The following is a 15,189-nucleotide window of genomic DNA, read 5'->3' on the forward strand; positions in this document are numbered from 1 at the left end:
CTATGCTTCCAAATACCAGTTGCTGGAAATGCCTGTGGAGGCAGATGGTAGCCACTGATAGCCGTTTCCTCCTTGAATTTGTCTCATCCTTTTTTAAAGCCATCCAAGTTAGTGGCCATCACAGCCTCTTGTGGGAGTAAATTCCATCGTTTTACTACAGACTGCATGAAGTACTTCCTTTTGTCTGTCCTGAATCTTCCAGCATTCAGCTCCATTGGATGTGTGCAAGTTCTAGTGTTATGGGAGAGGGAGGAAACCTTTTCGCTGTCCACTTTCTTCATGCCATGTATACTTTTATACACTTCTGTCATATCACCTCTTACTTGCCTTTTCTCTAAACTAAAAAGCCCCAAATGCTGCAACCTTTCCTATTAGGAGAGTCATTTCATTCTCTTGATCATTTTGGTTGCTCTTGTTGAAACTTTTCCAGCTCTTACAGTATCCTTTTTGAGATTAGGCAACCAGAACTGTACCCAATATTCTAAATGTGACTGCACCATAGATTTATATAATGGCCCTATGATATCGGCAGTTTTATTTTCAGTACCTTTCCTTACAATTTCTAGCATGAAATTTGCCTTTTTCACAGCTGCCACACATTGGGTCAGCATCTTCATTGAGCTTTCTACTGTGACCCCAAAGTCTTGTTCCTGGTCTGTTACCGCCAGTTTATACCCCACAAGTGTATGTGCAAAATTAAGTTTTTTTGCTCCAGTATGTGTAACTTCACACTGTTTTCATTGAATTTCATTTGCCATTTTACCAACCATTCATTCAGTTTGGAGAGGTCCTTTTGGAGTTCTCTGCAATTCCCTTTCATTTTAACAACCCTGAAACAATTTTGTATCAGCAAACTTGGCCGACTTCACTGGTCACCCCTAACTCTAGACCATTTATGAACAAGTTAAAAGCACAGGTCCCAATAGCAGAAAACTGAGCAGAGGACTGTACTGAATAATACTCTGAGCTCTGACTTTTGTTTGTGTCAAACTCAGTGTTCATGTCGTATACAATGTTGTACTTGCCTTTCAAAACAGGTTTGCTTAAGAATAAGTAACAAAGGCAATGATTCATGGATAGGAAAATGGTCAAAAAAGAGTGGCTCCATCTTGTAAGCTCCCATCAACTCTGTTCTCTTATTACAGTTCGAAAGCTGATGACTTATCAACTGCAATTCTCAAGCAGAAGAACAGGCCCAATCGGTTAATTGTTGATGAAGCAATCAACGAGGACAACAGTGTTGTGTCACTGTCCCAGGTGTGTTTGACATAACAGCAGGCAGCTGTGTCACTGATGCATGAAATTTTTTGGTGACTCCTAAATTTAGACAGAACACAGGAAGCTGTTTTATGCCAGATGTTATTTGTATAGACTGATCGATCTTTTCAGCCCTTTCTTCGGGAAAGGCTGTAGCTCAGTGGTAGAGCATCTGCCTTGCAGGGAGAGGCTCCTGCCTGAAACCCTGGAGAGTCATTGCCACTCAGCGTAGACAGTACTGAGCTAGATGTACCAGGTCTGTCTTGGCGGAAGGCAGCTTCCTATGTTCACATCACCTGCTACCTGAATATTACCTGATCCCTTTAACTAGAGAAGCCAGGGATTGAACTGGGACCTCCTACATGTGCTCTTATCACTGAGCTGTACTCCTTTCCTGTGAAACTTGCCATGCTGCTATTATGCAAGGAGGCTCTAAGCATAACAGTTCAAGGGTATGATGGGGCCAGGGGAAGACGCCTGCTGGATCAGACCAAAGGCCTGTCTAGTCCAGCTTTCTGTCCATGCAATCACCAATCGGATACCTGTGGGTTTCCCATAAACAGGACACTTTCTCCCCTAAATTTTTCCCTGTCCTGGCTTGTGTCTTACCTGTTTATGCAAGTTTGTTCTTAACTGGATGTTGTCATCCACTGGAGCATTACTTGACGTAGTCAGTTTCAGACAGGCAAGATTAATGTACTGATTTATTTTTACAATTTTGTGCATATTGGACACCTACGTTCTCGTACTCCTTGTTCACAGGCCAAAATGGATGAATTGCAACTGTTCAGGGGAGACACAGTCCTGCTGAAAGGGAAGAAGAGGAGAGAGGCAGTGTGTATTGTCCTGTCTGATGACACTTGCTCTGATGAGAAAATCCGCATGAACAGGGTTGTTCGCAACAATCTGAGGGTTCGCCTTGGCGACGTGATCAGGTGAGGGCTGCATGTCCAGCTAAATGTGCTGAGTTAATTTGCTCAATCTGTGGAAAGTGTTCTGCCAAGCACGTTGCCTTGTGTTGGTGGGAGCTTTAATTTTTGACTGCGCTACTTGTGGGCTGCATTGCATTGATTTTCTTGTTTATAAAGGTGACTGTCAACATGGGTGGTATTGGTTTGGGTTTGTTTACAAAGGTGTTGATGGATTAAATTACTAGCTTTTAAGAAGAGGATATTAATCTGACGGAGTCATTGCCTAGCATGAGAGTCTCTAGGGTGAGCAGAATGGGAAGCTGCCAAGAGGCAAACATCTATGCACCCTGCTAAGAGGAAGGGAGCATGAAATAGAGCTGAAGGATTGAATCTGTTGAAACAAGGGATGTGCTGAATAATCTGTGACCTGAGGAGACACCTTACTGCATTTTGGGGTAAAGAATGTCTCCTTCAAATGGAGACCTTATTCCAAAATAATTGTCCTGCTGCAGCCACCCCACATTCTTAAGTGATTAAACAGGCATACCTCCATGAAGGTGGAGCACCTGGAATTCTCCTTAACACGAGGTTTGGTAGTTGGAATAAATTAATGTAAATTTTAAATTTAATTATTTCTGTAAATCGCAAAATTTGAGAGGGCTGTAGAGTTTGAAACATTTTATTCCAGTCCTTTCTGGTGGGGAAAAGTGAGGAAAATCTGAAGTGAACAGCTAGAGGCCATGGGCAAGATTTAAAAGCCATGCTGCAGGGGGACATGGGAGGCTGCCTGACGCAGAGTCAGCATTGGACCATCAAGCCCAGGGTTAGTCTATACTGGCAGTGGCCCTTCAGGGTTTCAGGTGGGGATGGAGGTGCTGGAGTTTGAACCTGGGGCCTTCTGCATGCAAACGAGGTGCTCTACCACTGAGCTGTGGCCCTTCCTTGATGAGAAGGGCCATAGCTCATTGGTAGAGCACCTACTTTGCAGAGAGAGACTGCTGCCTGAAGCCCTGGAGAGCTGCTGCCAGTCAGTGCAGACAGTACTGAGCTAGATGGACCAGTGGTCTGACTCAGTATAAGGCAGCTTCCTGTGTACTGTACAAATGCTAGAAATGCCTATTTGGATAGCAGATTTGGCTCTGAGAAAGCAATAACAAATGATTCAAATCAAGTCTTGCAGCATTTTAGACTCAGGGTTGTATTCAACAAAGTCCTGCCTAGAGTAGACCCATTGAAACTAATGAACCTAAGTTAGTTGTGTCTATTAACTTCAGTGGCTCTACTCTTAGGATTAGCATTGAATATTGCTCAGATAGTTTGACATATGCCAGCCCAAACCTTGCATGACGTATCGCTAACTTTTGAAAAATGACCTCGTTTCTCTGTGAAGTGATGAAGGAGCTGCCAGTCTGGACAGCAGTGGTATAACATAGGCAGCTCTGCCAGAAGGGAATATTTAGATGAATTCCCTTTTCTTTTTTCATCAAGCCAGGGAAGTTGTTTCTTGTAATTGTCTCTAGTTGGCAAATTCTGGAGGGAGGCTTTCCATTCCCTGCAGAATAATGCAGTTCCACTTGAGGGTCACCAAGGAACATTCTTGCTTTTCAGCATCCAGCCTTGCCCAGATGTGAAGTATGGCAAACGCATCCACGTGCTGCCCATTGACGACACAGTGGAAGGGATCACAGGGAACCTGTTTGAGGTGTACCTCAAGCCATACTTCCTGGAAGCATACAGGCCAATCAGAAAAGGTAATGGCATCTCACACTAAACCATCAGAGAGGCTGTGGAGCCAAATGGGGCTTTAGACAAGCCTTCCTTGACCTGCTACCCTTCAGGCTCACACTTGCTTACTCTTGTATTTATCCTATATTTAAGCCACCCTTCAGCTGAAGTTTCCAGGCAGTGATTTGTTGGTTTGGACAATTCATATACTATTTATATTTAAACAAAACTTGAAAGTGGTTTACAGCATAAGTTAAAACATGTTAAACCAACAGCAAATACAAAAAATACCAGGGAATTACTACATTTTGTAAATGTTGTGATGTAATTGGTTTGCAATTCCCATCAGCCCCAGCATGGCCAGTGGTCAGGGATGATGGGAGTTGGAATCCAAAACATTTGGAGGTCACCAGATTGGGGAAGATGGCTCTAGTCCAAACCTATAGAATTTTACTTGGAGTGGTAGCAGACTGGTGTATTTGGCTAAATCTATCCAATTATCTAGCTTCCCCAAGCTTATCTTCCCAAAGGAGGATCTGGCATCCTGGTGCCTGGAGTTAACTATGGTGTTGCAGACATGACCTCTTGTTCGCCCTGGCCAGCGGGCTTTCAGGTTTCAGAGATACAGTACCAAGGAGACAAATAAGCCAGTTCCAGTAGGTTTGCTCACAAGGAGAGTTTTATTGAGTAACTTACAATGCTCAGGTGTACCCAATAAGGTGGAACTAACTGCATGGCCCTGCACAAACTGTTGTCAGACTGAACCCTGAACTGGGCAACACAGAACCCTTTAATAGGATACATGTTTACAAAGGATTAAGTCACGGCTTTCACAGGATAGCCCTCCAGTGATGGAGGCTCTTTTCCAGGGTCACACAGCATAACAATGGCTGATAAGCACAGCCTCTAGTTTCCTGGCAGGGAGTTAATTGCTCCAAGGCCTACACTATCTGGTTAACAAGGCACCTGCCCAGCATCACATGGCATTCTTGGCTGGGCCTCAAACCGCTAGCAGCCTCAGATTAGGCACCCAGTGGCTCTGAGCTCACATTAGCCGTCCTTGACCCATCTTAAGCTGAATGCTAAAGGCAGCTATTCTGCTGGTGAAGATGCTGAGCATTTGCCCACCGGCCAATACACCTCTAGACCACAGTTTGCTGTTCTAAGTAGCTGTTGATGCCTAAGCCATGGGTCCAGAAGGTTCTTTTTGACTGCTAGGCATTTGGAAGCAGCCAAGAGCAGAGGAGCCTTGTTCTGAGATGCTGTGGCCAGTAGCTGATTCCAGCATCACAGAGGCCCTATTCAGGCATTCTGAATAAGGATAAAGTCCACTTGTGTGGAGGAGAGAGTGTGCATGAGTCGCCCCCCCCCCATGCTTTCATTGCTGTCCATTTGCTCCTTAGCAATTGAATTGCCTGCAGCAGGAAGCCTCTTGTACTCAGGGAGGCTCCCTAGGAACTTTGGAGCCCTGCTTTTTTCTGGAAATTTGATGGGAAAGATAGCGATTTATTTACTTTAGTCATTCTTGCCATCCATAAGGCAGCTTACAAGTAATAAGGAATAAAATCGTAGTGCCCTAAGAAGAGCAGCACTGCTGGATCAGACAAAAAGTCTGTTTAACCCATTGGCCTGTTTCCATGTGGCCAAGCAAGGAGTATGAAGGAAGCAGCCCCCTTCAGCTTGTGATCCCCAGCAGTGTTTTGTGAGGCGTCCTGCTTCTGAGGTCAGACATTTCATATGGCCATTGTGACTAGTAACCATTGTCTAAAACGATCCAAATTAAAAGCCAACATTCCAAAAAGGGATAGTTTGACTAGATGGTGCTACATTCATATGGCTCTTCATTGGGTTTTAGTTTAGCTTGCAAGGTCAGGTCAGATGAGACATATTTACACAGAAAAAGAAGCGCTACACACTGTACCCTTCCGTCTTCTGTCTCAAAATGCTCCTTTGAATAGTTGGGCTCTTCCACAGGAAGTGTCAGCTACTTGAACTTTGCCAGAAGGGCATCCCAGGCTTGAACTTTGGCCACTATTTCTCCCATCCAAGGTAGTCTGCTGCAACTGACTGTTGTTCACCAGTAGGGGCTGTGGTGACTCTCTTTAAAAAATGTAAATGTACTGCCTTCAAGTCGATTCCGACTTACGGCGACCCTGTGAAGAGGGTTTAGGGGAGGGACATATCCTCATGTGCCCCAGCTGGTTGCTGTTTCTCGGGGTACACTGCCTGCTAAAGTGTTTAAGGCTACAATCCCAAGCACACTTACCAGGAAGTAAACTTAATTGGATGTCTTTCTTAGTAAATGCATTCTCAGACCCCTTGAAGTGTCCAAGAGAATATGCTATAGAACTCCTAGTTGAAATCTCACCTTTGGCATGACCTCACTAGTTGAACTTGGCAAGCTGCTGTCTCTCAGCTTTCCCACTTGCAATGTGAGGATAATAGGACAGAATTACCAAGCAAGATTCTTTCTAAGGATTACAATGAAATAATGTACGTAAAGTGCTTTGAACCCTTGAAAGTGCTATGCTGATTATCAGCACTAGTGTTATTGGACCAGGTCCGCAGTCTCGGGGTCATTTTGGACTCCCAGCTGTCTATGGAGGCTCACGTTTCTGCAGTGAGCCGGGCAGCTTGGTACCAACTTCATCTAGTACAGAGGCTGCGACCCTATCTTCCCATACATCTGCTCCCACGAGTGATAGATGCCCTGATCTCCTCTTGATTAGACTACTGTAATGCGCTCTACGTGGGGTTACCCTTGAAGACGGTCTGGAAACTCCAGCTGGTACAAAACGCGGCGGCACGCTTAATAAAGCAGACCCACCGCCGCGATCATATCACCCCAGTGTTGATTGAATTACACTGGTTGCCAGTTGTATACCGGGCCCAATTCAAGGTGTTGGTTTTAACCTTTAAAACTCTATACGGTTCCGGCCCAGTTTATCTGAAGGAGCGCCTCCGGTATCACCAAATATGCCGCCAAACAAGATCAGCCTCACAGGACCTTCTCTCGGTCCCACCGACTAAGACAGCTAGGTTGGTGCGGACCAGGGAGAGGGCTTTTTCGATCGTGGCCCCCACCCTCTGGAACTTACTTCCCTTTGACCTTCGGCATGCCCCCTCCCTGTTTCGTTTCACCGAGCCTTGAAGACCTGGCTCTTCAGGCAGGCCTATGGGATCTCTGGGGTGGGTTAGGTTTTACATTGTATTAATGTAAGATGGTCTTCAGATGAGATGTTATGATATTAATAATGTGATGATTATGTATATGAGCAGATTGTATTTTATATTGTATTTTATATTGTACGTCGCCCAGAGTGTCCGTTCAGTCGGACAGATGGGCGTCTGCTAAATAAAATTTTAATATTATTATTATTATGGTAGTGGCGGTTGGACTGGCTTGGCCATTTCTCATAGTAGCAACATCTGCCATTCCTGTGCCTTTTCAGCAAGGCCCAGGGCTACAAGTGTCACTCAGTGACCGTGTCTTAAATCATAATTCTGTTATGAAGGAAATACCTTTTCAGCAAACCTGCAGCTACTCCCCACAGTTCTGAGCCTCTTAAGTAGAGGAATGGAGTTCTGTCAACCCTTGAGAATATTTGTTTCTGAGGTGGGTGATGTCTCCCTTGCACCTCATTGTTAACATACTGTTAATTTCAGGGGACATCTTCCTTGTGCGTGGAGGTATGCGTGCAGTCGAGTTCAAAGTGGTGGAGACAGACCCAAGCCCGTACTGCATAGTAGCTCCAGACACTGTGATTCACTGTGAGGGAGAGCCTATCAAGCGAGAGGTGAGTTGAGCAGGCCTCTCCCATAGCTTTTCTCCTCTCTGTTGGAGAATGTCGTAAGGAAGGGTGGGAGAATGTTCTTTTTGATGGGTGAAATTGATGATTAAAAGTACTGTATGCCATTTGGTACCAGAGGGAATGTCCCTTCATGAGAAGGAAGGCAGGACTCTTGGCTGCCAAGGCAGCCACATGCCCTGTTTCCTTCACAGGAATTTCCCAGCTCTTGCTGAAATGGTTCTGTGTAGCTTTGGCATGCCTTGTGTGAAGTATGAACTGGGCAGGGCTACAGACTGAGAAGATCACTTCCTTGGGTGCTATACCACCCAAGTAAGGGTCTGGAATATTGTGGCCCACTGATGCTTAACATATTGCCCATTCTGAAGGAAAAGAAAATGTGGAATAAGAGGCATGCTGGGAAATAAGGTGGACTAGGCCTTCATCCTTAAGTCTCAAGCTTCAGAATTCAAAGTTAGCCCATGAAAATGTAATACTGTTGGGACTTGTCACTTCCAGATTGACCAGATGTAGTTGCCAATTGGCAACCACAATTTGCTTTGACCTTTAGGTTGCCAGTGCATTTATTCTTTGTCCCCTTAAAAACATTCCAGGATGAAGAGGAGTCCCTGAACGAAGTGGGCTATGACGACATTGGAGGCTGTCGAAAACAGCTGGCTCAGATCAAAGAAATGGTTGAACTCCCTCTCAGGCACCCTGCTCTCTTCAAGGCTATTGGTGTGAAGGTGGGCGTCTGACCCTGCTAACGGCTCATGGGGGTGTACTGTGTGTAGGCAGCAAACGTGGTGCAAGTGTTTCTTACGCTAAGGTATCCAAGCACTTGGATATGCGTCCTAGACCCATTCTTCAAGAGTGCCCTGATACTGCGGGCTGCTCTATGATGCTAGTTGCTCACAGGCTCTGGGTGCCTTTCCTAGATAGCACTACTGACCTTAACCAGTATTTGGGTTTAATGTTCAAATGCTAACCAACTAATATGCCCTTCTCTAGCCTCCCCGTGGAATCCTGCTTTATGGCCCACCAGGTACTGGGAAGACCTTGATTGCCCGAGCAGTGGCTAACGAGACTGGAGCTTTCTTCTTCCTGATCAATGGTGAGTTCCAGGGAGTAGCTCCAAGTTGACAAGCCTTGCTTAATTAAGCAATAGGCAGTGGGGTGGACAGCAAATGATTCTTGGACTTGGAGCCAGTTTTTAACAAGTGTTTTCTGATTATGAGACTTTTCACAGGCGTTCTGTTCTCAGTGTGGCGGACTGTCCTTGCTAAAGCTACCTCTCATTTTCAGTATTGGTCTCTTTTTCTGTTGGATGGGGTTGCATCATATTGTGTGTTGCTGCGATGTGACTTTGGGCAGTTTTTTGCATACCTGCACTTCCTAGCAATCTTGCAATGGAGTGTAGCTCCCTCTCCTTCTGGATCATGATGATTGCCAATGAGTAGGGGAGGAGAACCCCTATTGTGCTACTCTCGCTCTTTCTAGAGCTGTTTCCCCCCACTTTTTGATGTTAGTGTTAAAGGGAATGCTATAAAATCCTGGACGATTGCCATAATAATGATGCACTGTGCACATGCTTCTCAGTCTAGTAACTGACTCTTAGAGGTATTAGGTGACCTAAGGATAGCCTTAATAAATGTTTTCTACGCAGCCGTAACAATTAAAATGTTTGATCAAATGCATTACTTTAACAGAGACCCAGTGCTAAACCAAACAGAGTTTCTGTTTTCAGTTACAAGATCCAGTCTCTGCCTGCCTCAAGGGAGCATCCCTTGGGTGCTGGGTGTTTATGAAAGGGTTTGCCACTCTCAGTTGTCTGTAGAAAACCTGTCTCCTTGGAAACCTCACTTGTACCTTGAGGAGCCTAAAAGAAGTACTTGAATCTATGCAGTACTATACCAGGTGAACAGAAAGTACATTTTTTCTGTCTTGACTTTCAACATTTAAGACTAGCCCTTCGTTTGAGTAAAGAGTAGCTGAATCAGTCTGCAGAGGTTCACTGGCTCAGTGCACAAGTAATGCTAAGCCAAACTGTGGCTTAGCATGAGCATTTAAGCTCCTAAAGAAGAAATCACAGCCACTCTGCTCTTATAGTCTGCTGCTGTTGGAGCCGCTGTGAGCTAAGCCAGGGTTTGGCTTTGCATGTTGTCTGAACCCATGCCTGTCTTGTTCCAGACAAACCATAAGCTGTAAATAAAGAACAAACTTTACTTACAGCTTGTAGCTTGTCTGGAGCAGAACAAAGCATGAGCACAGGTTTTAGACAACATGCTAAGGCAAACTATGACTTGGCTCACAGTGCGGTCAAAGTGGCCGCAATCTTATGTCCTGGAACCCTCATGCCTGTACATTCATGCTAAGACATAGTTTAGCTTAATGTTGCATGCTAGTCATGTCACTGATGGGGTGAGGAAAACTGGAAAGCCAGGAGATGTGGCCGCTGGAATAGTTTCCAGGGTGGCAGTTAGGAACTGCCACTGTTGCTTGGCTCAGGTGTTGAGTTGGAAAGGGCTTGGAGCTCCATGCAGACAGTGCTGCTTAAGCCAGACTGTGACCTTATTATTTATTTATTACGTCTCTATCCTGCCCTTCCTCCCAGAAGGGTGCTCAGGGTGGCAAACAAAACCACTTAACCCACTCTAAAACAGCTTAAAAACACGACTTAAAACTTGCTAAAACAAAATATCTTTAAAAACATTAAGACAAACATCTTAAAAACAGCTTTTTAAAAAAAGCTTTAAAAACATCTTAAAAGCAATTCCAACAGATGTAGACTGGGATAAGGTCTCTACTTAAAAAGCTTATTGAAAGAGGAAGGTCTTCAGTAGTTACCTAATAAATGGCAGAGATGGTGCATGTCGAGCACTTAAGGGGAGGGAATTCCAACATTTCGGTACTATAACACTAAAGATTCGCTTCCTGTGATGTGCGGAATGGACCTCCTGAGCAGAAAACCAGAGCACATTGATCGACTGGGTATTATAAGGGCTAAGAGGATCTTTCAGATATCCTGGTCCCAAGCTACATAGGGCTTTCCTAGATGGCTACGCGATAGGACGCATAGCAGCGAAGCTCCGTGAATATATTTTATTTATTGCATTTTAACCTTGACTCTGAGACTGATAAATACCAGATTTACTTCCTGTGCTACTCCCTAGAAGATATTAGTAGCTTGATGAATGCAGGACTTTTGTAATTTATGAACATTGCGACTATTTATTTGAAGTCCATTCGACGCTAGAGACAGCAAGTAACTCAGCTATAGCTTAAAGAACTTCCCTCCAAACTCTAGTCTTATCATTGAAGGACGGATATTTTTTAACCTGGACCCTCGAAACTTTTGAAATATTCTCATGAGGAGAAGAAAAACTAAATTAGAAAATGAACAGATAGTGCTGGAAAGAAAAAAGAAAGACCAAACTGTGTAAGCTGTAAAAAGGAGTGGGGAGTAACTGAAATAAAATGGTCTTAACAAGACAAGCTTACAGAGAGCAGGGTATTACCCCCTCCACAGTCATGAATGCACAAGTGAATATAAGTAAAAGTAATATAAATAAAAAACCTTCAAGGAAAAAACAACCAAAAATAACACAATATTATAAACAGAGAGAGCAAGGAGAATCAACCCACCTGCCAGTGAACGAACTAATTGGATGTAACTTAAAGGAACACGGTACAATAGAAAGATTATCCTCACTTCCATCAAGAGAAAACATTTTACCAAAAGATAGCATAGCCTTTGAACTACTAGGGGAAGGTGAATTAAAAAACTTTTTTCCAGCCTCAGACGAAGAAGATCTAAGCTTGGATACACCTACAAATATGATCATAAATAATAGTACAAGCAGCTCCATGCCAACACTAGAATCATCTTTTGAGAGAGATCAGTCTCCTTTAAAAGATTTGATTCAACACCCCGGGAATATCGACCAAGGACCTGAGCACTACGAGAATTTATCTCTGACAACCCCTAATACCAGAGATCATGAAAGTCTCGAAGATAGGACTTCGCAACGGAATAGGGATGGATCATCAACATCATTCTGGAGATATATGGAGAACTTAGAGACGATACCTGCCCAAGATAGAAATACAATAGAAGAACCATGGACAACAGCAGTTACAGCTTCCTTGGCACAAATCTCCAAATACATTGAAGAATCTGTACCTTTACTTACACTATTAACAGAAATTATAACGAATACAAAGATCCCTGAAATCAAAGATGGTATGAAACTCACCAGGAAAACACAAGCTACACAAACAATATTAACTGATCCCTCGCTAATGGGAAAAAAGGGAATAAAGATGACCCGGAAGATAATAAATAATTTAAAAAATCAGAAAGCAAAAGCTAATAAAGAAAAGTACCATTCTTCTTTTAATTTTAAGAAACTGTTTGCTCTCTTAGATACCCCGCGACAACTGCTGGCTAAGAAAAAAGAAAAAGAAAAGGAGAAGGAAACATAAAAAATGTAAGAACGGATTTAACCAGGAACAAAACTTTCCCTCACATCCTCACTGAGCCGGCCCCTAGAACAAAATCTGCCTTCACCTTTACTCCCAATGACCCAGCTTCGGAGAGATGAGGCCTTGAGAGAGATGATGGTGGATGTGATCGATAGTGGGAGCGGTCGGCTGATTGCGGAGCCTACTGGGGAGAGGAAGTGCCACACTCCGGAGATTCTACCTGGTGATGGGTCACCCCCGCTGAGTGCTTCAAGTAAATGTCAAGGAGGGGCTGTCACGGGAGAGATGATGGAGGACGCGGCTGACGGGGAGAGCGATCGGATTATTATATCGGAGTCTGCCAAAGAAGAGACGTGCTTCAATTTAGATTCAGTGCCCAATAATGAATCAAATCCAACTGAATATAAATGGAATTTAATTTTAAACGATTATAAATTGGTGTTTATCAACTATCCAAAACCAAGAGGTATGCTAAATCCTTACCAACGCAAATTACACTGCTGGAATATTATAGAAGCCACGGAAACTGGATTGATAAGCATAGATAGGATCCTATCAATCCAATATCTATTTTTTAATTATAAAAAGGCAAGAGCAATAGTCACTTTTAAAGATCATGATACTGTGAAACTCATATAATAAAAGGTCAATATTTAATTATCAGAACATCCAAATATCAAGATTATTTGAAAATATCGCTCCCCCGTTGAACTTTAATATATTTAAATCTACTAAACAAACGTCTACCTACCAAAAAACCATAAAGAGAAACTTAGCCCCTAAATTAACATCAAAAACATCTCCTCCAGAAAAGTCTATAATTTATCTGCAGGACACATCTGACCAACCTACTATCATAGAGAACTGTTCATCCCCGGCTACTCTTCCAGAAGAATTGATGCTTATAGATCTATGTAAAGGAAACAATATATCAGAGCGGCTAAATATCATCACTCGATTGAGAACGCTACTATCAATTGTTGAAAGGGAAACGACAAGAAATATATCAATTAACCAAGATGAAGAACTAAAAGAGTCCCCTTTAAATTTGAATACAGATGCTGAACCCTCCGAACATAACCTAGAACCATCACATTTGGATTATACAAAGATGAACTCCATTACACCGTCAACCAATCCTATCATACTGGACCAAATTCAGGAATATAGTAAAACTACAGGTCCATCCTCTTGACGGAATAGATATTCTTCATCGGATGACCTTAAAATAATATCTTGGAACATTGCAGGTTGGCAAACCAAAGCAAACGATGAAAATCTAAAGCTGTTTCTACTATCCCATGACATTATCCTATTGCAAGAAACCTGGTTAAAAGAAAACCTTTATATCAGTGGATATATTACTTTTGAGATTCCAGCCACTTCAAGTTCTACGGGAGGGAGACCTAAGGGAGGGATAGCAGTACTAATCTCAACATTGCTAATTGTTATATTAAAGCAATTAAATTCCCTCGATGACGTAGCAGTTGCTATAATATTGGAATTCTCCTATATATCAATTATTTTGATTAACGTCTATATACCCCCTGGCCGGGCTAAAGATCTTATTAATAGTTTTAACCTCTTAGGAAAATATCTTACTGAATTGGCAATTAAATACCCAGCATTCCCGATACTGCTAATGGGAGATTTTAATGCCAGAATGGGCAGTTCCGATGAAGCATTGTATTCTAAGTACTCTCAACAACATTTAATCCCTGATGAGCTACCGATCTTTCCTACAAGAGCCTCAAAAGACCCTGGAATAAATTATGCGGGACTTTTGCTATTGAAACTAACACACAAAATGAATATGACTCTGATGAATGGCCGTTGCCCGGGGGATATAGAAGGAGAACTTACTTATGTCTCATATTCAGGAACATCTCTTATAGACCTAAGTTTTATTTCAAACGAACTTTTTCTTTTGGTGTCAAATTTTACAGTTATTAGACATATAGAAAGTGACCACTTTCCAATCACTTTAACAATAAATGTTAATAAAGAACATATCCATTTAGTTAAAGACTCCTTCCCCGATGAGAATATAGAGGTAAATGCTAAGAGAGTTAGATGGATTCCCAGAATAGCTGATCAAATTACAAATATACTTAACTGCACAGAGATGTTCATGATTAAACAAAACAATAAATAAATTAGAAGTAAATGAAACAGTGAATCAATTCCAAAAAATAATGGATATATTAAAGAATTCCTTGTCAGAACAGACTCTAAAAAACTCAAAAGGTAAAGTCAATAGAAGGAAAACTTGGTTCGACCAGGAATGTATCCAATTAAAAAAACAACTCCGCGAAATATATAAAACATACATTAGGACAGGCCTACATGATGACTTACATAGATATGCAATAGTCAAGAAAAAATACAAGCAGCTAATCAAGATGAATAAACGAAAAGAAAGATCGGAAATATGGATACGATTGCTGGAAGCTTCTAAATTAAGAAACCCAAATGTATTTTAGAAATTGATTACACATTACTGGCCAAGATCTCATCTACACTCTAATTGTAATATTTTGGCTAGAGACTGGGAAAAACACTTTGAAATATTATATAATAATCTAGGAAGAGAGGACATATATGAATATGCATTATTGAATGATCTGCAAGCATGGACATCTGTATCTGAAGAGGAAATTATAGGACTGATTAAGAACTTAAAATCTAACAAAGCCCCTGGGCCTGACAACATCCCATCTGAAGTCTTCAAAAATAATGTTAATTGGTGGGCTCCAATTTTGGCGACATTATTTTCACATATTGATAATACTATGACTATACCAGATGATTGGGGCATGGCGACAGTAGTACCTATTTTTAAGAAGGGTCTAAGGACAGATCCAGCTAATTATCGACCAATCAGCTTGTTAAATGTCATAAGTAAGTTATATTCCGATCACTTATTTAACAAACTGAGTATTTGGGCTGAACAAACAGATGTAATAATCCCAGAACAAGCTGGCTTCCGTCCAAACCGCTCAACAATGGACCACATAATAGTC

General features: G+C 42.4%; 1 protein-coding gene across 2 annotated transcripts in view; it reads left to right on the forward strand.

The window, feature by feature from the left end:
• The window catches only part of VCP (valosin containing protein), a 39,767-nt gene that overhangs the window by 7,482 nt on the left and 17,096 nt on the right, over positions 1–15,189 (forward strand). For both annotated transcript variants that reach the window (XM_061612900.1, XM_061612897.1), the window contains exons 2-7: positions 1,146–1,257; positions 2,020–2,192; positions 3,777–3,919; positions 7,560–7,690; positions 8,296–8,427; positions 8,693–8,795. In XM_061612900.1, coding sequence (XP_061468884.1) covers positions 1,146–1,257; positions 2,020–2,192; positions 3,777–3,919; positions 7,560–7,690; positions 8,296–8,427; positions 8,693–8,795 — 794 coding nt within the window. The remainder of the gene's footprint in view (positions 1–1,145; positions 1,258–2,019; positions 2,193–3,776; positions 3,920–7,559; positions 7,691–8,295; positions 8,428–8,692; positions 8,796–15,189) is intronic.

The sequence above is a fragment of the Rhineura floridana genome, chromosome 1 (assembly GCF_030035675.1).
Source record: "Rhineura floridana isolate rRhiFlo1 chromosome 1, rRhiFlo1.hap2, whole genome shotgun sequence".
NCBI lineage: Eukaryota > Metazoa > Chordata > Lepidosauria > Squamata > Rhineuridae > Rhineura > Rhineura floridana.